The sequence below is a fragment of the Rhincodon typus genome, chromosome 11, assembly GCF_021869965.1.
Source record: "Rhincodon typus isolate 14 chromosome 11, sRhiTyp1.1, whole genome shotgun sequence".
Lineage (NCBI taxonomy): Eukaryota > Metazoa > Chordata > Chondrichthyes > Orectolobiformes > Rhincodontidae > Rhincodon > Rhincodon typus.
The window spans coordinates 53,991,719-54,019,384 of NC_063342.1; the positions used below are offsets into that span (position 1 = coordinate 53,991,719).

Sequence of the window (27,666 nt, forward strand, 5' to 3'; positions counted from 1 at the left end):
GTGATTCACTTTGGAAGGAGTAACAGGATTACAGAGTACTGGGCTAATGGTAAGATTCTTGGTAGTGTGGATGAGCAGAGAGATCTCGGTGTCCATGTGCATAGATCACTGTAAGTTGCCACCCAGGTTGATAGGGTTGTTAAGAAGGCGTACGGTGTGTTAGGTTTTATTGGTAGAAGGATTGAGTTTTGGAGCCATGAGGTCATGTTGCAGCTGTACAAAACTCTGTTGCGGCCGCACTTGGAGTATTACGTACAGTTCTGGTCACCGCATTATAAGAAGGATGTGGAAGCATTGGAAAGGGTGTAGAGGAGATGTACCAGGATGTTGCCTGGTATGGAAGGAAGGTCTTCTGAGGAAAGGCTGAGGGACTTGAGGCTGTTTTCGTTAGAGAGAAGAAGGTTAAGAGGTGACTTAATAGAGACATACAAGATGATCAGAGGATTAGATAGGGTGGACAGTGGGAGACTTTTTCCTCGGATGGTGATGGCTCGCACGAGGGGACATAGCTTTAAATTGAAGGGTGATAGATATAGGACAGATGTCAGAGGTAGGTTCTTTACTCAGAGAGTAGTAAGGGCGTGGAATGCCCTGCCTGCAAAAGTAGTAGACTCGCCAACTTTAAGGGCATTTAAATGGTCATTGGATAAACATATGGATGATATTGGAATAGTGTAGGTTAGATGGGCTTCAGATTGGTTTCACAGGTTGGCGCAACATCGAGGGTCAAAGGGCCTGTACTGCACTGTAATGTTCTATGTTCTATGTTCTACCTCCTTGGTTCATCTTCTGGTTCATTATAAGTGATTGTATCCATTTACCAACAATTTTCTTTAATGTTATGAAGCTATATTGTGAACCACTGTACCTGCCTTCAAGAACACACTCTCTTTAAGCACTCTTCACGAAGCAATATTTTAATTTTCACCTTCAGTTACAGCTTTTCTAGCTGTTGTATGACTTGGTCCAAGACTCCAAACGTGATCTCTTTGTCATCTTGCAGACTGATAGTCTTACATTGTTTTACAGACTATTGGTCACATATATTAGGAGCAGTGGGCTGTACCTTTCTCACACCATGTCTATTGTGCTGAGTCTCCTAATTCATCGTAACATAGCAACAGGAATAGGCCATTCAGCCCCTCGAGCCTATTCCACCATACAATAAGATCATGGCTGATCTATGGCCTACGTCCACATAGCTGCCTTTGGCTCATATTCTTTAAACCCTTTAGTTAAAGGTGAATGCTATTGCTATCATGTTTACTGCACAAAAATGTAAAATTATATGTCTGCCATTGTCAGTATTGCAGACTTTCAACTCTGAACAGCAACTTGGTGTTTATGATCTGTAACAATTATAAAGTTTCTACCCAACAACAACTGATTAGAATACTTTTTGACACTGAAAACGATAGCAACTAAGCACTTTCTTTTCTTTCTGTGCATAATTACCTTCACTCTCAATCAGTGTACACAGCAACAGTTTTTTCACCATTATCCATGACATGAATGATCACTGCCCCAACTCCATGCCATCCTCAAGTCCCAATTTGTTTTGCATTGAACAAAGAGTGCAGCATTCATCAAACTTCTCCTCCATGCATCATAGTGATCATCTTGTGCCTTCGACAAATCTCATTTCACATCCTTCATCAACAACTCGTCATGGGAGCTCACACTATTCCAAGCCATGCTGGCAGAAAATGATGAATAAGATTGAATAATGCTAAGAAGATAACTAAGGTCAGATACAGCTTCTGGCTTTTAACTAACAATGATAGTTTGGATGGTACCAATGGCATGTTCCAATTGCCTTTGACAAAGACTTGATGCATAAGCATGTTCACTCTCCATGTGTAGGTGCAAAATGCTGAGGCCACGGTCTCCCATGCCTCTCGTAACATACCACACTACTATTTTAGGTACTCCCCATTCCCCTGTAGTTTTCTGCCATCACTATCCTCGTCCCCATGTATACAAAAGCCTCCTGCAACCCCCCAGTCTAATCTTGGCTCCCATTCTCCTTCAGATCCTTCTTGCACTCTTCTTAATAATTAACGGAGCACCTTGGACTGTGATTTCCCCAGAATTCTGACCTATTTTGAGGAGCAGCTCCCAAACTGACAACTTGTGACTCTCCTGACTGCCGCTGCTAGCCATTCAGGACTGACGATTACCCACTCCCCAGACTCCAGTCAGACAGATCATGTGGTGGTGAGGGTGCCAAGCGGATGACTGACCATGGCAGAGCCCCTGGGCTGTGTGACTCTGACTGATGGTAACGGGATGCCCTAAATGACAGCAACATCCCATGTGGCCATTTGCTTGAAATACACAGGGAGTGTGCTTGCTGCACAGGCAGCTGGTTCATGCTACAGATGTTAGATTGATGTCTCAATGTGCTGTACAGCAAGATGTTTCTCCCCCACTCCTCCATTAACAAGGTATTTAATAAGCAATGATCCACCCAAATGACAGCTTGCTACTGCTTTGTGAGAAACATGCTGTGCTGTTTGTCAAAAGCATAAAAGATGAAGCAAGACACTCCTAACATCAAAGTTGGCCTTGCTGAATTTCTCATCTGATTCTGCAACCAATCTTGCCACAGACATTCAGATCCATTTAAGATTCTGCCATACATATTTCCCTCACTCCTTTTCATGTAAGATTGCATATTCCATCTTATGATCTTGCTGTTTTCCATCAACACATGAAGACATCCTCTTTCCTGCTTTGGCCTTTGCTCAGCTAGTTGATGCAATATGGCCTACCATTTGACTCCTAATGCATTCAGCATTACTAACCAGATTTGCCTGTGTCATATTACAGCCATAACAGCAATACATAGTCACTAAACTGTTATCAACAGTGCCCTCATGAATACATCTCTTCACTTTATACTTCACAGAAACCTTCTGACAATAGATAGAAGCTGCACTAGTCAATTGCGTAGAACAAAATTCTCAAGTATTTTTTGATGTCGTCTTTCTGCTAAAGATAATCATAATCATAAAGATAATCAAGATAAACATGATTTTCCATTTAGTAACTTGATTCATTTATCAATTCATACATCAATCTGTTTCAGAATATAAACTCTAAAAATATACCCAAATTGTATTGCAATGACAAATTCTTCAGTACGTCACAATGTACTGCCCAAATATTGCACCACTTTTCTGGTTTCAGGTTTCAAATTTGTAACCTTCTGCTACCTTCAGTCTTGATGATATTTATCTTGAATGGCATTCCTTTTGTCTTGTTGGGATCAAGATGATTTGTTGATGTGTCTCACACATCTGGACCAATCCCCATTAACAAAATTGCTTTGTGCATTCAAGAATCGCTGTATTCTGAATCTGGACCTCTTTGCTTTGACCTATAAATCCTCATGGGTTGTTAGCTTGTAGAACACATTGACTCACTCAATGCATCACTGAATAGTTCTCAAATTCTACTGTACATTCCTCGTCACCTGATATATCTCAAGGCTGTGTTTACAAATGTAACAGAGATTCAATAACTACTTTATTGTCTCTCTAAGAGTAAAATGGAAGTTAAAATAGCATAAACAGAACAAAAGCACCAAAGCCTTTCTTGCCTTCTTTGACTTCCTTACTTTCATTGTGACTAAAATTTTGGGATCCTAACTAATAGCAAATGAGTTAATGGTGCCCACAAAGTTTAAAAAAAAACTTTACCTATTTTATATTTCACAGAAATGGCAAGTAGTATATTAAAAGAGACATTGGGAGAAACAGTGCAAGTGAAAAGTGACACAGCTGTAAGCATGGAAGACTATTCACAAGATTGCTTAATTTTACAGGTTTATATGCCTCACATGTCTGACTTAAGCAAGCACAACCATTTCATTTATTAATGTTTCCATTAAAAAAAGGAACACAGCAGGCGAGAGAAGAGACGGAAGATCAAACAACCCCAAAAAAAAAACAAAGTAAAATGCATTGTTGATCAAAATATTCAACAGCATTTTGAAACCAAGAATTTCATACTATACATGGAGAATACAGAAGTTGCATCCCCCTAAAAAAAAAACAAAATACTGCCCTTTCTGCTTTTCTGCCAAATTAAATGCTATTTTCAGGTCCAAAAGACACAAAGAGCAATAATAAATTGTTTCAAAAGGTATACTGAGATAGGGGGAACTGCCGATGCTGGAGAATCTGAGATAACAAAGTGTAGAGCTGGATGAACATAGCAGGCCAAGCAGCATCAGAGGAGCAGGAAAGCTGACGTTTTGGGACCTTTCTGAAGAAGGGTCCAGACCCGAAACGTCAGCTTTCCTGCTTCTCTGATGCTGCTCGGCCTGCTGTGTTCATCTATCTCTACACCTTGTTATCTCAAAAGTTATACTGCCTTGTTTAAGTTTTAAATTAACTTTATTGGATTAAAACGTGGCCGCCATCAATCACATGATGCAAACTGACCACAGTTTCTGGAAGATTTCAGTCAGCAGTTACCAGGACAGAACTTAGACATCATTCTCCTGGAACAACACACCCTTGCACAAACTTAAAAGACAAATAGATGAGAAGTATTCCCCAGCCTGTTCTGTTTAAATGAAGCTACTGAAGCTCATGGTGTCTGAGGTGTTTCTAATTGCTCACTATTTATCATACAAAAATGAACAATGGTAATGGCCTGCAAGATGGGAAACAATTTTTAAATATAACCAGCCTCATTAAGTTGAAACTGATTCATACAGAAACCCCATCACATGACCAAAACTCACTGTCTTTGAACAACGGCTAGTTGTAATTTCTGAACTATATTGGTAAGATGGAATTTGTTATTATCATTATATCAGTCTGCTAAGAATCTAACTGGCAACACCACAGCCAGACTTCAGGCTTAGCTAAGCCTGACTCTAGTCTAAATCACCATTGAAACCTGTTTCAAGAGGAAATCTTGTGTCCCCTTGAAAACTGAACATGCAACCTCTTCTTATTCCGCATTCAAAATAGAAAGGAATTCTGCAAGTTCAACCAACTCCAAGGATCTTCACTTGACACTCACTTTCTGGACTCGAGCTATGTCATATGGATTAATGCCCATAACTCTGATTTTTAAATTACTCTGAATTATCACCTCTTTTCTTCCTTACATGCATGTGTGTTTGTGTGTAGATGCACTCTTGTACATGTAAGTTGCAATAATTTAACATTATGCAAGACCTTTTGTTTTAACCCCTAAGAGAATTTGCTGTGGGTCACTTAAAAATCACAAAAACAGGACTTGTTGAGGAACACAAAATGGCCAATTTCACAATGGAAAATAAATAACGAAAAAAATGAAACATTTTGCTTACAGAGGAGGAGGCAAAGAATAAAATACTTTAATTCACCTCTCACATTTGTCTATAGCCTAACAAAGTAAAAAAAAATTATGTATGAAAACGAATGTTGCTAAATTAAGCAATAATGAAGATATAAGCATTATTAATTAATGACTGGTGTGCACATGATTTGTCTGCTCAAAATGGTCCAAAGCATAGAATTTTAAAATGGTCACAAGCACAGTGTAGGACCATTCTACCAATCATATCCCTGGCTACTTCGCAAGAGCAACACAGCTAGTTCTACTTCAACAGCATTTGCCTTGCAGTCTGCAATTTTAAAGATTTTTCTTTGAATAATTGTTCAATACCTACTTCAAATCCATGACTTAATCTGCCTCAAGTACAGTTTCAGATAGTTCATTCCAACTGCTGACCATTTGCAGTGCAAAAAATAGATTTTCCTCATGGTGTCTTTGGTTCTTTTGCCGTTGACCTGAAATCCTCTAGTTTGCAGTATTTCCTCCTTTGGGAACTGTTTCTCTCTATCTACTCTTTTTATAGGCCTTTCAAAAGTTTGAGCACATCCATTAAGTCTTTTCTTAATCTTTTGGCTGAAGATAACAATCCCAGTTTCTCCGATCTACCCACATAACTCAAGGGCCTCGATCCTGGAAACATTCCTTTTTTTTCTGCACTCGATAGCTTTTTCATATCCTGTCTACAGCGTGGTGCTCAATTGGACACAATGTAATGCACTGCCTGGAAATTTGGTGGAGGCAGGTTATTGAGGCATTCAAGAGGGCATTGGATGATTATTTAAATAGAAAAATTGAGCACTGTTGTGGGGAAAATGCTCAGACAGCAGTGCAGACATGACAGCCTCCTTCTGTACCTTAACAATTTTGTATTGTATACCCCCTTTGTTTTTGTACTCTATGCTTCTAATAAGGTTCAGAGTCCCAGAGGTCTTTATAATGTGCCTTGCCATTTCATTCAATTTCAACACGCATGTGTCGAAATCCTTCAGGTCCTGCAGTTCAAATAGAATTTTACCCTTTATTTGCCTCCTCTTAGTTCTCCAGCCAAAAGATATCACTTCAGATTTAAATCCCATTGGTCACTTGTCCAGTTATTTCACAAGCATGTCCATGACCTCTCAAAGTCTATTGCTGTACACCCCACAGTTAACAAGAATTAAAAATTTTACATGATCTGCAAGTTTTGGAGTCTTGTTTTTTGCGCACAACTATTGATCATCAATGCAGATAAAGAAAAGCAGTGATCCTATTACTGATCCCTGGGGTGTTTCATTACATAACTTCTTCTAGCTGAAAAAAAAAATGCTTCACCACTACCCTATCACTGCTGTCAACGGTCCTTTCATTCTACAATTTTTAACTTTCCTGAAAAGCTTATAATGCAGCATTTTATTAAATGCTGTTTGAAAATTATGTCAACTTCAGGTTGTATTTTTTAAATTCATTTGTGGGATGTGGGTGTCACTGCTTAGACCAGCATTTATTACCCAACCCTATTTGCCTTTGAGAAAGTGGTAAGCTGCCTTCTTAAACTGCTCATTCCATCTGCTGTAGGTAGACCTACAATGCCGTTAGCAAAGGAGTGTCAGGATTTTGACACAGTGACCGTAAAGGAACGGCAATATATTTCCAAGCCATGACGGTGAGTGACTTGGAGGGGAACTTGCAGATGGTAGTGTTTCCAAGTATCTGCTGCTCTTGCCCTGCTAGATGGACATGGTTGTGGTTTTGGAAAGTGCTCATTAAGAAGCCTTGGAGAAGTTCTGCACTGCATCTTGTCAATGTAACACACTCCTGCTTACGTGCATCAGTGGTGGAGAGAGTAGATATTTGTGGGTGCGGTGCGAATCAAGCTGCTGCAGTGTGTCCAGGATGGTGTCAAGCTTCTTCAGTATTGTTGGAGCTGAACCAATCCAGGCAAGTGGCAAGTATTCCATCACACTCCTGACTTTTGCCTTGCAGTTGGATGACAGGCTTCGGAGAGTCAGGAGGTGAGTTACTTACTGCAGTATTGCTAGACACTAAACTGCTTTTGTAGCAACTTATATTTATGTGGCTAGTCCAGTTCAGTTTCTGGTCAATGGGAATGCCCAAGATATTGACAGTGAGGAATTCAGTGATAACATTGCCATTAAATGTCAAGGGGTGGTGATTAGATTCTCTCTTGCTGGAGATAGTCATTGCCTGCCAAATGTTACTTGCCTCTTGTCAGCCCAAACCTGGATATTGTGTAGGTCTTGCTGCATTTGGACATGGGCTGTTTCACTACCTGAAATGTCACGAGCAGTGTCTATCACTATATCAGGCAGTTGCTTGACTAGTTTGAGAGACAGCTGTTCTAATTTTGGCACCAACTTCCATCTGTTCTTAAAGAGGACTTTGCAGAAGTAGCAGGGCTGTTTTTCCCATTGTCGTTTTGATGCCTAAGTTGATGTCAGGTGATCTATCTGATGTCACAACTGAGTGGCTTGCTAGGCCATTTAAGAGGGCAGTTAAGAGTCTAGCACATTGCTGTGGGTCTGGAGTCACATATAGGCCAGACCACGTAAGGATGGCAGTTTCATTCCTTAAAAGACATTAATAAACCAGATTTTTTTTCTAATAATCAACAATGGTTTAATGGACATCATTAGACTTCTAAACTGAATTCATTTTTCATCATGTGCCTTGGTAAATTTGAACATGTCTCTAAAAATTACCTGGGTCTCCACATTACTAGTATAGTGATAATACTCCAATGCCAATATCTCCCCCACATTTGGCCTGGTAATAATGTTCTCAAAGATATTCAAGTCAAATATTACTTTCACTTAACAAGGTTGACATTACCATTCCTGTAAGTCCAATAAAGTTGATAGTTTGATTTTCCCAATCTAGTTAAGGATGTTTGTCATATCATATACAAAGATTGTCAACTTCATCAGCTTATGTTAATTATATTTCTTAATATTGAAAGCCATCAATAAACATTGCCAATTCCATACTCTAAGATAGCCTGAATAGTCTTATGAACAATTAGTTTGCACCGAGCCCAAAGATCAGGTGAGAGTGGCAGGTATGGGGCGTTTTAATTCCTAATGGTCTTCAGCGCTTCTATGAACACTCTGTCAACCAAAGTCAACACAAAAGTTATCTAGGAGCCAAGCTGGATCACTACAGGAATGAACACTTCAGTCGCATCTAAGTCGTCTAACCAACTATTCTAACCATCTATCTAAGGATGACTATATTAATAAGCACCCTGCATTTTTACATATATCACCTTGTTTACCGGGTGAATCAATATGGAAAGGTTTCTTTTTCTTCAAAAACCATTTAACTTAAAGAAAAACCTAATTAAAATTCAACAAATCAACAACAATAAAATTTGAATGAAACAAGAACGAACCATTATTTTCTTATAACAGTGGCTGGTGAAATGCTTTAGCTGGAATATAGAAACCCACTGGCAAATCATCAAATAGACAATCACCATGTTAGACTGTGATAAGTTAAGTGGAAAATTAGCTGAAATGCGACTATCCACCAAACTTATAGCAATCAGGAGCACTTGTGAAATTCTCAGTGAATAAACTATCGGAATTCCAGATATATTGCAGAGACTAAGCCTCATCCGCTACACTTGAAATTAATATTGCAACCTGGATAGAAAAAATATTAGGCACTGCACATCAAGAACAAACCAACAACAAAATATGGGAAGAAAGTTTTAAGATTACCTTCTCTTTCTGTCATCCACCTGTCTACAAATCTCCTGCCAACGTCTGTTCAGGTTGCTGAGCTTTTCCTTAAGGATGGCACCATCGGATGCTGATGACTCTCCAACAATCTCCTCCCCAGTCACATTCAGAGATGTGACAACATCTTGCCGGCTTCCAATTCCATTCTGTAATGCCTGTAAAACAGCAGCACGAAGAATCTCCTTATAAATCATCACGGATAAGTTCAAACAGCAACGTTCTATACACAATGAAATAACCTTCACCCTCAAGACCAACAGCAGTAATATTCATTGCACGTCAGAAATAGATTTCAAAATGGACCTTTAACAGGCAGAAAGCACTTCTTAAAGATATTTGAACAATAGGTTCACTGTACGTAGTTTTTGTACAGAGCTAAAATTGCTCCTCTCCTGATGTTCTGCATAATTACCGTCACTTTACAAAAATACAAAATGCACCCTGGAAAAAAGGCAGTGTAAAAATTGGGGATCATCAGCGTTCTTTAATACTAACATAAAAATTACCATCATTACTATGCAGTTTTGGGAGAAAGGTGATGGAGAAGGATACTGTAAGACTACATATATTTTATTTGAAATATCAGTTTTGGAAAATGGAACTGCTGTTTTGTAGAGAATGAACCAGTCTTAAATTACACCCTGCAGCACTGTGTCCTATCATTCAGTCATTACACAAGAGCACATAAGTTTTGGAGAAACTATATTCGATGCTTTTGTGAGACAAGAGGTCACCAGGGGTTTTGGGATTGAAAAATAAGTCTGCTTAGCAATAGCTTTTGCATTGTTTTAAGCAACCGTTTTGTCACAGATTGAGAAGGGAGCAGTTGGCACTCAGGCCTGAAGAAGTCTGTAAATAAGTCAGTTTTCTTTCTCTCGCTCTTAGTAGAAGAAAATCAGCATTAAAAGACTCTGAAACAAAGAACTTCTCATGAAGCAAAAGTCGTAGGTCCAAATGACTGGCTACTGAGTTAAGCATTTCAACAGTAGTTAATTTGACATTGTCACCATAAATCAAAAAGGAACTTCTGGATAAATCACCTCATTCCACACACACTGTTCCTTTTTGCCTAATTTTTCTACCCACAAACTGCTTATCTTGTCTGTTTTGTCTTTCCTATTTATGAAAAAAAGTGTAGTTGTTCAGATTAAAGGGTATAGTTTGTTTGCAAATCAGTAATTAATAATCCAATGTTCACTTGTTAAGGGATAAGTTTCCTATAATAAATAAGTTTTTATTTTCCCATTTGGTGATGAAACCTGCCGAAAGTTTATCCCAGAATTCAAAGTCTTGCAAGTTAACCACTTTTGTGATTGAATTGATCATTTACACACTTGTGATGAATTGTGGATGGCGAGGCATGATTTCCAGTGCACTGTTCTTATCAGGGTCATGACATTACATACATAAAATTATTCTGCACTTTCCTGAAAAGAATAACAATTATGTACGATCTCTGATATTCATTACAGTTTAAAACTTAAGTGTGCTGTGTTGGTTAAACAATAATATTTGTAACATGCAAACCTAAAAGCAACAATACACAGATGTCTAAACAAAGATCGAGTGATCACCCTTCCAAATTTACAAATATAACTACTGACATGTAACATATAATGGCCATTCAAGTATAGTTATAATGCCTGAGAACACACTTGTGACTATCATTGCTAAACTGTGCCAGCAGTTGTCAAGATGCAAAACATAACACTGAATTAAAATCTCACCAGGCAACTTGAGGGGAAGAGTGAACATTACTGATCTAAACTCATGATTGCAATGGAAAAGAGCAGGGAACAATCGAACATAGACGTAAATTGGAAGAGATCTAATTTCAATGAGATGAAGGAGGTTAATTTCAACAGGACGAGGAGGAATCTAAACCAAATAAAATGGATCCAAACGTTGACAGGAAAAATGAGTCTGAACAGTGGGTGATCTTTATGAAGGAAGTTTTTCAGGTGCAGGATAAGTCCATTCCAACAAAGGTGTAAGGTAAGACTTCTTGGATAGTAGGGGAGACAGAGAATTATGTTGAATGAAAATGAAAGTGCTTGAATGATGTTAGGTGACTTCTTCAGGTGGGATGCAGATCAATACAATATCCTGAACAATGGAAATGAAGGGGAGAACGGGACTGGCAAAGAGGGAAGATGAGAATAGAATAACAGTGGCCATGAAAGGGAATTCATAAATTTTCCACCAGCAGTTTGATGTGGGTATTGAGAGGCAGGACGGATACTATCAGGGACAGAGAAGATAAAACATGTGGAAAAGGCACAAGGAAAAATATTAATTAGCACATTGTATTTAGTATCTGTTAAGAACAGGAATGCCGAACAATATCAGTAGAATGAGAAATGGCAGCAACACAGCTATAGATGTTAGAAGTTTATTTTATTATCATTGTGCATACTCCTGGTTTCGCTCTTCATCAACCTGAAACCTAACCCAGTGTTGTAGCAGTTGCACGCTACACAAAGTAATCCTCTTTCTCCCAATATCTGATCCATTCCAGGCCACATTTCTGAATAAGCCCTGCTTATAGAGTGCCATGACTTCATTGCAGTTGAAAGCTTTGATTCATCTTAGTTCCAGTGAGAAATAGTGCTTGGCCACTGAAATGCACGTACCCAATAAGTAACCCATTTTGGAAAAGGAAGAGATTATACCTTGCACATATACTGGAATAGAACTTCACAATAAAAACCTAGAACCTGAATAAATCAAATATTACTGGACCAGTTGGGTATATTTTACAGAAGATGACTGAAGCAAATATGGGTAGGAAGTGTTCACAAAGGCTCAATTTTGGGAACACAAAAGAGCAGCCTGCTTCAATCCTTTGAATGTTAATTGAAAGCTTATGCTGTGCCAGACTTGATTTGCTGCTGTATATACATTCTCAATATATGCACAAGCAGTAAATAAAAATTTAAACCCAGATTAAGATATTTGCTACAACGTGACAACCATCATTTCCCAAATAATGAACACTTAAGCGCAGCGCTGCTTTTCCTGACATTAAAAAAATGGATGGAAATTACCAGCAAGAGAAGCAAATTCAGTTAAGGTTTGTGTCAACCAGTTCTTAAAGAACGTGGAAAAAGGACTGGTGCAGGTTACATTCTGATTTTTCTTTTGTAGGGAAAATATCCATGGGATGAAAACACCAGAAGTGGACAGGACAGACTCATAATCAGAGAAAAGCATCATAAAACGTGGTCAAAAACACATCCTCGTTGATTTAAAGTTTTCTTCTTGTCAAACCATACTTATAAAGGAGGTTACACTTCTCTTGATCACCTCTTTCATTCCCATTTTCCATGACAAAGTTTAAAAACTGTCTGTTATTAAATAATCTCACTGTCATTATTGCCATTCACTGCAGTAACAGATATAACATTCAGTTTTGAGAAATGCCCTTTCAACTCAAGACTTGACCATAAAGAGGCAGATTTTACTCTCAAAGGTTGTAAGTATCTCCTGGGTATGCCATGTAGTTGAAACATATGCAGGGAGGATGAGAAAGCAGCCTATCTGACGTACCTGCCTGTTGAATGCATCAGGTATGGTTCAGTCTTGGAGTTTGTGCCAGTGTCCAGGATTTGAACAAAAAAAAAAAAAATAGGTGGTGTTAAGGCAGTACTGCACTGGCTGAAGTACCACCATATGGATGAAATGATAAAATTAAGCTCCAATTGTGCTTTCAGATAGATGAGCTATTTTGAAGAGGAATGGGGAAAGTATCCCTGGAATCTTGGGTAATACTTATGGCTCAACCACCACCACAAAAGTTAATAAGTCATATTGCTGTTTTCTACATTGCAACAATTGTGGCCACAAAAGGAGGGATGTGAATGAAATCATCTTCTTGAAAGTTGCTGAAAAGTGAGATGTTGTCAAAGATTTTTTGTCTTCCAATAATCAGGACAAACTCAGAAATGCCAAATTTCAAATGATCACAACAATTTATAATGTAGGAAAGAAGGGGTGCTCACTGGTTGACAAACCAATTTAATTGGGTATAGAGAAAGCAATTGGACTTTATATGTTCTTTATGATTGTGAATAATACAAAAAATATTCCTCTTACAGCTAAAAAGGACTGTAAATGTAATTGACATTTAAAGCTTATATGATCTACTCAGCCCAATTTTCTCCTGTGCGCTTTGGTCAGCGAAACTCCTCCTCAAGAACAATTAGGAGAAAAACATCCATCTAGCATACTACCCACACCCTAGCTGGATGTTTGAGAAACATTAACTTCACCCCATTTTTTATGTGGAATGAAACATTAGTTGTGGAAAATAATGATCACAATCCTGTTATGTAACATTGCCAGATTGACTGCTTTATTGAGATGTTATTCCTTTAGATTAAAAGCTCATGGTAATCATATGGCTTTAAAAACCTTGTTCCAAACCTGACATGCACCCGAGTACATTGGCATACCGATCCACTGAGAGAAAACGGTGACTGTGCAAAGTTATGGGCTGTACCTTTGTGCAAATATCCATGATCTAATCTGGAAAAAAAAATGAAAGGCTCATCCTCCCATAACTCAGCTCAAACTCTGAAGGGATCAGGGAAATTGTTATTGTATGAGCACAAATAATCCCTGAAAATGTTTAAGTGATTTAACTGAGTGAGGACACAATTCAATTTCATGACGGTAACTTTTCCTAATGTAAGCCGAATAGAATATTTGCAAATTGGCAACACAATAAAAGATGGATACTGCAAAAGCTGTGGGCCCTGATAACACCCAGTCATGAGGACTAAAAAATCATGTGCTACAGAACTAACTATACGCCCATTGTTCGAGTACAGGCACCAAAGTGGCATATAGCCAACAATGTGAGAAATTGCCCAGATGTGCCCTATTCACAAAAAAAAAGGCCAAATTCAACTGGTCAATGCATACTAGTTTACTCCTGATCAACAGCAAAGGAAGGGATTGCAACAGTGTTATTAAGCTGCACTTACACAGCGATAACCTGCTTGCTGAAAGTTAGCTTGGGTTTTGCTGGGCCACTCAGTTAAACCTCATTACAGCCTTGAACAAGAGGGCTGAACGTTAGAGGTGAGATGAGAGTGACTGCACATATCAAGACAACATTTAACTTCCTGTGGTATCAAGGAACCCGAGGAAAACTAAAGCCAAAGGAACCATGGGGAAGACTCTGCACTGGCTGGTGTTGTAACTAGCACAAAGGAAGATGAATGCTTTTGTGGCAGTTAATATTCTTAATCCCAGGATATCACTGCAGGAGTTTGCCAAGGTTAATGTCTGAGGCCCAACCAGCTTTAACTGCTTCACCAAGGGTCTTTGTAACACGATAATATCAGAAGCAGGGATTTTTGCTGATAATTGCACAATTTGCAGTAGCAATAGTGACTCCTCAGATACCAATGCAATGTTCTGAGGAAGGGTCACTGGACCCGAAACGTTGACTCTTTTTTTCCTTCACAGATGCTGCCAGACCTGCTGAGCTTTTCCAGCAGCTTTGTTTTTGTTACTGTGTTCATATATAGCAAGACCTGGACAGCATTCAGGCTTGGACTTTTCAGTGACAATTAACATTTTCACCATGCAATTGCAACATAAAACAATTTCCAATGAAAGAATCTAACCATCTTTCCTTGACATATCGTGGCTTTATCATTGGTGAATCTCAATCACTATCAACATCCTGGAAGGTTGACATTGACTGGAAACTGAACTGGACTAATCATACAAATACTCTCATTACGAGAGCAGGTCAGAAATTGGGAATTCTGTGGCAAGTAACTCACCTCCTAACTCACCAAAAATCTGTTCATTATCTGCGAGGTTTTAGTGAACAGTGTGAAGGAACACCTTCCACTGGCCTAGGTGTGTGCAACTCCATCAACACTCAAGAGTTCAACACCATCCAGGACAAGCAGTATGCTTGACTGGCATCCCATACACCACCTTGAAAATCATTCCCTCCACCAATGACATATGATTGAAGCAGTGCATATTATCTACAAGATACACAGCAGCAATCCACAGACTCGTTCAACAGCATTTTCCAAACCCATGACCCATGAAAAGGGCAGGAGATGGATGCAAACACTACCACATGTAAGTTCCCTTCCAAGCCAATACCATCCTGACTTGAAACTATACCACCATTCCTCCATTATCACTGTATCACAATCTGAGAACATTCTTAACAGTACTGTACTTAAACATGGATGGCAGAAGTTCGGGAGGACAGCTCATCACTACCTATTACTCAGTTAGCATGGATATCAAAGAGTAGCCTAGCCAGTGACATCACGTCCTGTGGAAAACTAAATGAATGGACAAATATTTGGCAGAAGGTGTATAAATATGGGAACATGTGAACTTGTTCACTTTGGCAGGAAGAATAGGAAAGCAGCAAATTATTTAAAATGGAGAGAGATTGCAGAACTCTGAGGTACAGATTGAGGAATTTGGATGCCATCGTACAAGAATCACAAAAGATCAGCAAGCACAGGCAACAAGTGCTTAGGAATGTTGTTGCTTATTGCAAAAGGCATGGAATATAAAAGTAAGGATGTAAAAGGAAGAAACTTTAAATCAAACATTGGTGAAGCCATTATGAAATATTGGAGACAGTTTGTGTCTACTTATTTAAGGATAGACGTAAATGCTTTAGAAGCAGTTCGGGGAAGCTTTACTGGATTTACACCTCAGCTGGGAGTATTATCAAATGAGGAAAATTCGGACAGACCAGGCAATATCTTTTAAAGTTTGGAAGAACGGGAGATGATTTTATTGTAACATAAAAGATACTGAGAGGACTTGACAGAATAGATGTTAAAAGGATGCTTCCCTTGGTGGGATTGACAGAACTATGAGACACAGTTTAGAAATAAGACGTTTCCCTTTAGTTTGGAGAAGATCAAAAATAATTTCTCTCGGAAGGTCATGAGTCTTTAGAACCATCACTCCTTGACGGTGAGGTGGATGCGGAGTCATTGAGTACTTTTCATAGAATCCTATCAGTGCAGCAAGAGGCCATTTGGCCCATCGAGACTGCAACAACCTTCTGAAGACCCAATCCCAACCCTATCCCCTTTTACCATGGCTGATTCACCCAGTCTGCACATTCCTGGACACCATGGGACAATTTTGGCATGGTCAATCCACCTAACCTGCACATCTTTTGAGACAAAGGTAGATCGATTTTTAACTAACAATGGAGTTTAACTTTATCACGTAGGCAGCAACGTGGATTTGAGGTCACAATCGGATCAGCCATGATCTAATTGATTGGCAGTGCTGTCTCGAGAGGTCATGTGTCATATTCTGGTCCTAATTCATATGTTTCCCTGTTCATATGTAAATAATAAGAATACTAACAGAAATTAACACAGCCAGAAGTTGTCAGACCATTGAGTTAAATAAATTAGAGATGTTTTTTCTTTAATATTATAGCATATAATCATTTTACAACAAATGCTTTATATCAATCTGAAATGATATGACATTGCCCAAGTTGAGAAAGGGGATGGTTTAAGAATGAATCACTCATCCAAATATCCAGCAAAATGAACAAGAAACTGTTCTAAACCAACTTACTAATATTGGTTTATTTGAGATTACTAGATGATTATTTAGGTGACAGGGCACTTAACTGTTCACAGTATTTGGACAATCACATCTTTTTTGGGAATTCACTTTTGTTCTGTAAATTCTGAACAGACAGACAATCAGAAACTGAATTTATCTTGCTTCAATCACAATGAACATGACATGAGATGTGATCAAAAAAATTTCCAGCTTTGGGGAAGAATGTATTACCTAACTAGAAGGAGATAACTTAAGTTGGAACAAGTATTGAAATAACAAGGCCTGGCAATAGAACTGCACCTCGCTCAGATCCTGTTGAATAGATTCCCTGCTAAAGCAGTTAATATAGTTGCAAATAATATGTACAAAAGAAGCTGGGTAATTATTTGGTTAGATTGAGATTGAGGAGTGATCTGTATATACAGAGCCTTTCATAACTCAGACGTCCTAAAATGCTTCAAGTTTGAAGTGCAATCACAATTGTACTGAATGAAAAGACAACACATGACTTTATACATGGCAAGATTTCAAAAACAGGAATACGACAAATAAAGATCTTTTTTCTGATCATTTTGATTAAGGAGCAAGTGTTGACCACATAACCAGAAAAACTATTCGGCCCTTCTATGAATAGTGCCATAGGATCATCTATCTGACTCACTGAAAAGGACAAGTAGTAGTGCTTTCAATTACCATCCCATTCAAAGGGCAGTAACATTAGCTTGGCAGCACTTCTTTGGTGTTACGTTGGAGAATCAGCTCAGCTCCAAATCGGAAATGTGATTTAAACTTACTGCCTTTAGATTAAGAGGCATCTGACTCAAACTGACATTTAACATAGTTTCATGTAATTCATCACATAGCAGGAACCAACAATGCAGAATTTGTGCTGGAAAATCAAATGAACTCAGTGGAGTTCACAGCAAGTTCATTCAATGAATGGCATACTTCTACTAGTGGTCTCCAACACAAAATTATTTTCCTGTTGTAAGCAGGACAATGAATGGCACCAACTGCATTCCTTGAAAGTCCTATAATCTTTTGAATCAGTGCCTATTGAGGGCATCGTTAAAGATGTCTGCAAGTTTGATACAAGCTCTTCAGTAATGATATCCAGGATATTCTCTCTCCAAGATTCTAAATAGGTTCCTGAATGGACTGAATTCAAACAAAAAAACAATTTCACATGAAACAGAAACTTTCCCAAGCTAGTCCAAAGCATAGCGAGTTTTGGAACAAAAGAGGTGGACCAAAGACCACCTTCATTCCACACTTCCATTCATTACAGACGTAAAAGGATGCTTTGTATGTGTGAGGAATAGTAAAAAAACTAACTGTTTTGAATACGTGATCAGCAGAAAGTAATTTCTGAGCTGCCCTGTACTGAGATTATGTTTTTTGCATTACACTCATTGAATAAATTCAGAAAATGAAATGCAAATCTTGACTTCTGTAACCCCAATACTTTTCATTACCAATACACAATTTATTTTGGCGGTGTAATTTTTTTCACATGCACAGAATAAATATTTGACATAATTTTTTTTGGTGAAATACCAACTCCCTTTGACAGATTTTTCATGTCACAGTTTTTGAAACCTTCCATCTCCTTCCTCACTCTCATTTTGTCTGTCACATTTCCTCCTTAATTCTGATGTCCAAATGATTTCCCTTCAAGGAATGTCGACACATTCAAGAAACAGTCTGTCACATGTCATGGACCATCCACAGGGAAGGAGAGCAAATGGAAGAATTTGCTTACAGTCCTTCAAAAATATAGTGTTCTGATCCCAGCTGTTAGAAAATACCTAGAAATGGCTTTGTTGGTTCTCCTTCCCCACAGACTAGAGATTCCCTTCAAACTGTATTGGAAAGGTATGTGGCATTTGTTCAACATTTTCTCACAAAGAAAGGAGGAGAATCAGGAACTTCTAAGAACCTGTGTTCCTAGAAATGACAGTGCCACTTTGGTGCTCCATTGTATTACACCATACTATCTTCATCATGATATAGAGTCATAGAGCTATACAACATGGAAACAGACTCTTCCATCAAACTTATCCATGCTGAGCAGATATCCGAAATTAATCTAGTCCTATTTGTCAGCATTTGGCCCACATCCCTCTAAACCCTTCCCATTCATGTACCCATCCAGATGCCTTTCAAATGTTGTGATTGTACCAGCCTCCACTTGGCAGCTCATTCCACCTTGGAAATTTACCAAAGATCCTCAGACAGCACCTTCCAAACCCACAATCACTTCCACCTGGAAGGACAAGGATATCAGACATATGGGAACACCACCACCTCCAAGTTTCCCTGCAAGTCACCCACCATCCTGACTTGGAAATATATCGTCATTCCTTCACTGTCGCCGGGTCAAAATCCTGGAATTCCCTCCAGCAGAAGGACTGCAGCAGTTCATGAAAGCAGCTCACCACCACCTTCTCAAGGGCAACTAGGGATGGGCAAGAAATGCTGGCCAGCCAGGGATGTCCACATCCCACAAATGAATATAGGAAAAAAAGAACAAACTTAGACATCCAGAGATACGTGAAACTAAACAGCCAAGGCAGTCAGAGAAGGGTCCAGGCCCGAAATGTCAGCTTTCCTGCTCCTCTGATGCTGCCTTGCCTGCTGTGTTCATCCAGCTCTACACCTTGTTATCTTAGCCAAGGCAGTCAGTTGTCAAAGTTCACAACTGGTCACACAGCTGTGCAGGTTCACTTTTTTCACCTCCCACATGGTACCTGCTATCTCTCTCTTTCTCCTGTTTTATTGTGCTGTGGTTTTGGTCTTTTTTTTGCCCCCCAAAGTTCCAAAACAGAGCAACAGCTTATAAAACAGTAATTACTGCTCCAAGAATTCATGGAAGTCAGCTTCAACACTGAAAGTACCTCAAAAAAGGAGCAGCTCTTAGAGCCCCAATTTTCTCCCGTCCTCCATCTTTTGGGGTTGAGGGCTATTCGAGTAACAACTATTTAATCCAATGTTAAACATTATAAGTGCAGCTTGATTTTTTTTATGAAATATCAGGAAAAGAAAGTGGTGCTCTTTAACCAGATGGTGTGAAAAGGTGTAGTCAATGACACAATAGGAAGTGGGAAATGGAAAAGGTTTGACAAATGCTTGTCTGTTTTTACCCTGGACAAGCAAAATAAATCCTTTGAATTTTATTGCTACTACTACTACTATTACTACTACTCCTGTCCTATGGCAGAATTGAAGTGGACACCCCTTTGGATAGCTTTTGATCTTTGAGGTTGTCCACATAGATGAGGCAATTGTTCCTCAAATATTACAAATTAGAGTGTCTCTGTTAGTTGTAGAACCTGGTCTGTGAAATTCAGAAGACAGACGTATATAAAATTATGAAGCATAGATAGGGTAGGTAGTTGAAGTCTTTTCTCCATGGTGGAAATATCAAAAGCGAGAAAGCATAGGCCTAAGGTGAGAGGTGGTAAGTTTAAAAGGGGGCAGCATGGTGGCTCAGTAGTTAACACTGCTGCCTCACAGCGCAAGGGTCCTTGGTTCAATTTCAGCCTCGGGCGACTGTCTGTGTGGAGTTTGCACATTCTTCCCGTGTCTGTGTAGGTTTCTTCCAGGTGTTCTGGTTTCCTCCCACAGTCCAAAGATGTGCAGTCTCGGTGGATTGGCCATATTAAATTGCCCGTAGATCCAGAGATATGTAAATCAGATAGCTTAGCCATTACATTAGGATTACAGGGATAGGGTAGAGGGGTGAGTCTGGGTGGGATGCTCTTTGGAAGATCAATGTGGACTTGTTGGGTCAAATGGCCTGTTTCCACAATGTTGGGACTCTATGAAAGAGATGTGCAAGGGAAATTTTTTGCACAGTTGGTAGGTGCTTGGAACATGCTGCCAGGTGAGGTAGTGGAAACCCAAATGATAGCAATGTTTAAGAGGCATTTAGACAGACACATGAACAGAGAGAGAATACAGGGACAGATGGGATTAGTTTAGAATTGCACCATTGTTGGAGCACCTTCAAGTGCTGTACTATTCTATGTTCTATATCAATATGTGGAGTTTCATTTTATTGCAGTTAACATTGAATAGTGTAACTTATAATCCTCAAAAGGAATCATAAGGAACCAGAAATCTTCAATTTTTATTTTTGCAGTTCCAGGAGAGGCTGGAATGACAAATTAATGCCGTTGTGCAATTTTATTTCAAGCATCAAGCACAGATTTAATTCCTTCCACTTATCATCCAATCAAAAAGGCTCTGAATTTAGAGGACAAGTATTTCAATGCGCGGTACATGGCCAATATAAGTGACAAATTTTGCCAGTCATTAAGACTCGTGCAACAATTTTCAATAAGTAGTCACCTTTCCACAAACAGTGGATTTTTACACTTAGTTTAAGTTTACTAGCAAACAGATTTCTACTGCATTTTATGAAACAAAACTACAGGTACAGATTCACTTGACACAGTGAGATTTTGAGCTTTATTAAGAAATATCAATACCAGAGAGAGCCGGGATTTCTGCCAACTGTTGGTGGCATTAACTCAGGATGAACTGCAGCAAGTAATAAAATGAGTAAATCTATACTGATCGATGTTCAATGGATCCAAGCGAATTACTGGGTGATCATCAATAAAGATAAATCATGGGGGGCAATTATTTTGGCAGGCAGTCTTGTCAGACCCTCGTGTCTCACACAGATGTACAGTATATTTCACACCTAGTAAATGTTGTGTTTCTACAAATCCTGTAGCCAATGCTTCAGGATCATAGGATTTAGCATAGCATGGAAAATCAAATAACAATTTATTAACTTTGCATACAAGATTACTGCAGTCTCCTTTTCCACCATGTCTTGCACAAAATGTTATCAGCATTCTCATCAGTTTAACACACTCAGTGAGTTGTAGCTAAACTAGTCTCACAGGTCACTGTAGAATCTTAAGTATTTCCAGCATCTGCCCCTTCATTGTCGACTTGGTCTAAACTTCCCCATTATCAATCTTGCTTGTCAATCTGGAATCAGCTTAATATGCTAATATGATATGCTAATGATGTCCAATTAAGCTTACAAATAGAAAGCTCAGAGACAGAAAGAACCACATGCAGAGTGCAGATGTAGGCATGGAACATTCAGAAAGGCTTTTCGGATCACTGCTGCAAAGTTGGATAATTATTGCAACATTGAAAGAACATCATCAATTCAATGACTTGCAAGTGGTTTCTAGGTTTTTATAAAATCATAAAATGTAGAAACAGAAGTAGGCCTTTCAGCCCATCAAGTCTGCTTGGCCAGTCAATGAATTCATGGCTGATCTGACGATCCTCAACTCCACATTCCTGCCTTTTTGCCGTTACTCTTGATTCCATTACTGATTAAAAATCTGTCTATTTCAGCCCTGAATATACTTAATGACCCAACTCCTACAGCCCTCTGTGGTAAAAAAAAATCCACAGATTCACTACCATCAGAGAAAAAATATCCTCCTCATCACTGTTTTAAATGTCTGACTTTATAGAACTATTTTCTGAACTATTAAAACAGAAATAAAGCAAAAGTATGAGATACACAAATCCAGAAAGTATTAACAACAAATGCAAAACGACAACCAAAATTATGTTATATTGCAAATTAAGAATGCATTAAGCCATGTACCACTGTTGTCTAAAGCAGAGAGCCAAATAAACAAACAATATGCAATGAAGAATTTCGATCTAATTTGTTTCACTTGTAACTGAAGAAATACTCAGTATCTTTTGATCTTAAAAGATATTTGTTTCTTGTTTCATTTTGTTGATGGTTACATTGTTAGAACCAATTGCAGAGGTGTGTATCAGCTCAGTTCTTTGTAAGCAATAAAGATTTTTAATTCTTTTTATCGCACAGCTATGTAATACTTCAAGATGTAGTACTGTTCAAAATTATGGAGTCAATTGCAAGATTTTCTTGAATAAACAAAAGAGGAATTCAATTATTTAATAACCCCAAGAATAAAAAAAAATACACATATAAAATTAAAAAGACTGACGAGTACAATCGGATGACAAATAATATGAAGTTTTTAAAGTTCTTCAATGTTACAATTGAACTTAGTACTATGGCTGTTTGATTGATGTCTTCTATCCTTACTAAGTGTGAAATTTGTAGAATCTCTGAATTTTTGGTGAACAGATATTTTTCCACTTTATCTTATCACCCATGCTGGTTTTTGAGTTACAGAGAGGAGAACATAGGGAGAAAGAATTTTCCAGTGCTCACTGCTACCAATCCGTCTTCCTGTCTGCTGCTTTGCGAACCAGTCACTGAAATATGATTCATTTGTGCATTCTCAGGTCTGCCTTCATTGTTTTTTCAAACTGAATGTGGCAGGCAAACTCTCATGTTCAATATGTGGTACTTATCACAAAAATGCAAATTTCTTGCTGCCTGACTGGTTTCAATGTCTTTAAACAAAATGATTGCTTCAGCTCAGGTGATTTAGTTGACATTCCACATTGATTTCCTGAATGTGCCTTAATTTGTTGTCAAGTGATTACTACAGCCATTTTATATCCATGTTTTTTTTTTCCTGTTAAAGAAGTTCATTTTGATCCATGCCAGCATCAGTTATTAAAACCAGATGACCGAATTTAAAAATTGATGGTCTATATTTTACCACTAACTTGATGATGTCTTTGTAATTATCAAATGGCTTATGTAATCTGCATGTACTGATTGTTCATTATCAACATATTTTAACCTTAAGCAATATTAATCCACAATTGTGTTGACTGATTTCTTCTCTGGCTTTCTATATATGTTATATGTTTATTAGTCTTTGTTTCTAATATGAATGGAATATCAAGTTTGCCTGCAAATCTTGACTTTGTAACTAATACCTCAAAATAAGTAATTTGCTTCAGTTCAGTAGTCTGTTGTTGTTGATTGATTGTTTATTCTTTGCTTGAGAGAAACTAATCAGTATGACATTATGTCGATACTGGAAGTGGCACAAATTTTCTTGCAGCAAGCAGGATTTCATGTTTAAAAGATTTATATTTCTTATAAAGGGCCATTACAGATCATTGCCATTATGTTTAAACATTGTACTGATGATTTTTGCTGAATATTAGAGCTTCACATTTATTTCATAAGTTTACATGTTTCAGCCTATAAAATTTGAAATGAGTGTATTCCTCTCAACAAGATGATTGGTAGCATGGTGCAGGATTATATTTTATGGAGTGGGACTTGCATTCATAGACAATTATCATCTTCAATACGTGTAACTTTACAGGGGCAATAACTAAAAAGTTATAGCTTTCAGATTAAAACAGATGAGATTTTACCTTCAGACAACGGGATCAGTTACAAAGAAAACATGAATTATTTTTAATCAGCTGGTCACTAGTAATTTACTGCAAACCACTCTGTATGGTATGTGCCTATTGTGTAATCATGGAGCATATAACCATTCAAAGAGGAGAGTGAGCAAAAAAATAATTTATACTTTTTGTAAGCAGTAAGGCGCTGCAGAAATTCCATTTCTGGAAATCTTAAGGCAACTCAGTTAAGGAATGCAAAAAATTCTCAAATAATTGCATTTACTAATGTAGCAGCTGAAACAGAATATTCCTTAACTATTTTCTGAAACCATGGATATCTGCACCATATCTCAGTTTTGAGCATATTGCCTTTGCTGTCCCTAACCAAGTTAGGATTTTCATCCTTCAAGAGGTTATTAGCTCAGTTTAAGGTATAGCAAAAGAATTTCTCATGGTAGAATAGCACTTATTTATTACTTTGATAAAACAAAGAACTGTGGATGCTGGAAATCTGAAACAAAAACAGAAATTGCTAGTGAAACTCAGTAGGTCTGGCAGCATCTCTGGAGAGAAAGCAGCATTAACACTTTGAGTCCAGAGATTCTTCTTCAGAACGTGTTGGAACCAACTCCCACAATGCCACTACATTCCTTCTTAGATGGGCCCTCAGCAGAAAGGAGATACAAAAGGGATGTAGGTTCCTAATTGAGAACCACATGAGGTGTTATCTGTCATTAAAGAAGCTCAAGACCTTACTATTCCACAATCAATAACCATTTGTGCAAATGTAATATCACATTTAAATTATTTTGCTTGTACTTAATACTGAAATTATAAAACAAATCCAGACATTAAAAAAAACTCTCCTTTACGTTGACTTTAATTAAAATATTATCAGGATGAAGGAAAAAGTTTGATGTCACATCGTTTTGATTTAAATGTTTAAAATGTAAAATAAGTGGGATTTGAGTATAATTCTCAGTTTCATGAAATGAATGAAAGCAATATCCTACAAAGAAACATTTACAAAAAAAACTAACATAAAGGAAATTGATACCTTGCCACCTTGTATTTGATTAAACCATATCTGCATTAGAGAGAAATCATTCATTGTCAGAATAAATGACACTAATCTAGCTCAAAAGTTTACATGATAATCTGAACAGTATAATATTGAAACCTAAACAACGTTTTCAAAGTCAAATGAAAATAAACATAATGGATTTATAAAACATTTGATGTAATTCTTGTTCAGTATTTAAAATGGATTCCCTGATTCACTTTTACAAAAACCTTTCTTCTTAAAGCTATAAGTAGTGCCCACACTAATACTATTCTCGCAACATGTTTATACCAACGTTAACATTCACAAACAACATAAAAGTATCTGGATCTGTAAGACAGGAGGCTGGATATGCCCCTGAGCTGAAGATTCAGACATTTATTCTGAATAATACACTCACATTTCAAACAGCAATCAGCTGGCACAGCAGAAAAGCCAGGTGTTTGTCTTCTTAAGCTGCCGTCTTCTTTCTAGCATTGACTAGATTTTAGATCTAAACATCAGTTCAAAATTGCTGAGACTAAGAGCAGGACCATTAGTGGTACATGTATGCCTTGAAACAAGAATCTGCATTTAGAGCAAAGTACAGTTCTCAATCTGAAATGTATAACAATAATTTTAATTTATATAGTACCCCATGTGGAAATAGCTCTAAAATATTTCATAAGACCGTAAAGGCTTTTTTAAAAAAATGACAAAGGAGAAAACATGAGGTCAGGTACTAAAAGGTTTGTCATAGAGATAAGTTAAGAGCTGTCGATCATGGACCACATAACATGCAAAACATAACAGTGCTCGCTGTCAGTTACATACTTAATATTAACTCAGGAAAAAGTTGGCTTTGTGCTGATGGTGAAGAAGATTTCCCTTCACAAAAAAGTGAAGTTTAAAAGGTTTATATGTGATTCAACAGACAGAGTAAATGATAACATTTTCCTTGCACAGATAACAATTGGTGAAAAGTAGTGTCAAATTGTTATTTCACAGAACCTAATCTCAGCATTTCATTTCACAGTTAAGACACTGTAAACTTTAATGTATTTTATATAGCTTTTAGCTGAAAAGTATAGATGGTTGACAAGTCTCTGGAAATTATAGAAAAGCACAGGCTTCTTTAATTTAATCAGAACAGAACATCGTCTTCTCAATTCATGCGTCCAAGTCCATCATCTATTTAAGTTGTACATCTGTTCATGCATTACATGTTTCTAGATCTTGTGATGATGCTGTGGCTTTAAGAGGCGTGTTTTGTCCTGGTTTCTATTAAGGGAGGTTTTAATGCAGAGGTACCAAGCTGGCTAGTGAAGGCACATAAAGTAAACAGCTTGGAAGGCCTTGTTTTGTTTAAAAAGGTTGGAACAATAGAAGCAGCCTGGATGAGTGTGGCCAGCTCTCACAAACCAGGATGTCTAGATTTTAGTAATTTTAGCTTTGATATTCAGCTGTTGGAGTCTCAACAGTGTTTGGAAACTACAGTAAATCTCTCCTTGCTGCCGCTCTCTGAGTTTTTACTTAATATTCTTTGTCTCTGCTGCTAAATTGCATGTGAGACAATCTGCTTCTCACTGTGCTTTTAGCCAACGGGTGTGTTTATGGGATGTTACTATATTGGAACAGTTAATTAATAATAGTTACTGTATCCATTATTCTGTTAAGTTTCTCAATAGAGTTGTTATTTTACTCTTTTCTTTACTCTTTTGTTATATTTTAACAATAATATTTGAATAAATTGTGTTTTGCTTAACGTTGAGTAGTTTGACCAGTCGAATCGTATCTGGAACACAGCACTTCACATTTGCCTTTAAAAATAAGGAAACAGGTTTAGGCTGCATTCTTAACATATTTTGAGGGTTTCTGCCCTGATCCATACCAATATATATTACAAATGGAAATGGAAGTAATCTGCTATAATTATATCCTACAGTAGCAGTCGCCTGCACTTGCCGAATCTGCACTGCAAAGTAACTCCAAAATACCATCTCTACTTCTCTATTTCCCAAATTACTCAAAATTTTATTTTTGACAAGAAAGGAAAAAATAAAATCTAAGGGATACAAAAATAAAACAGGACTGCTAATGTATTTCCATTCCATTCTTAAATAAGCAGACCAAAATTGTTCCTATGACCCTAGATACATTCTTACAAACACTCAATACAGCTGTGGGAATGTGATGGGGAATGAATAGCGCATGTTACCTGTCAACACCTCAGCATAACAATCGCCCAACAAAAAGTTCAGAAGGCTATCGAACAGCTGAGAACCAGCAAAAAAACAAGCAGCACAGAGAGAATTCCCATGGAAATAGTGAAATACCACAGAGAAACATTCTTGGAACAAATACATGACCTCATCTCCCTCAGATTAGCCACCTTCTTTGCAGTAATGCTCCTCACCTAATAAGTTGTCTGTTGAGGGGAGCATCTCCATAGGACCAGTGGGAAAATGTTCAGTACGCATTGCCTCCCAGTCAAGATGCAGGACCACCTTGAACTCTATCATGCAGCTGCAGTACTGGGACAATGACTGTGCATGCACACTCAGAGAGCACATTCCGAACCATCATCAACACATTCATGAAGATATGAGAGAACAGGCTTAAGCTAAACATCTGGAAGGTGGAGGCCCTCTCTTGGCC

At 38.0% G+C, this 27,666-nt stretch overlaps 1 protein-coding gene across 2 annotated transcripts in view; it reads right to left on the reverse strand.

The window, feature by feature from the left end:
* Nucleotides 1-27,666, reverse strand: part of dmd (dystrophin) — a 1,291,331-nt gene that overhangs the window by 519,091 nt on the left and 744,574 nt on the right. For both annotated transcript variants that reach the window (XM_048602828.1, XM_048602824.1), the window contains exon 42: nucleotides 9,060-9,235. In XM_048602828.1, coding sequence (XP_048458785.1) covers nucleotides 9,060-9,235 — 176 coding nt within the window. The remainder of the gene's footprint in view (nucleotides 1-9,059; nucleotides 9,236-27,666) is intronic.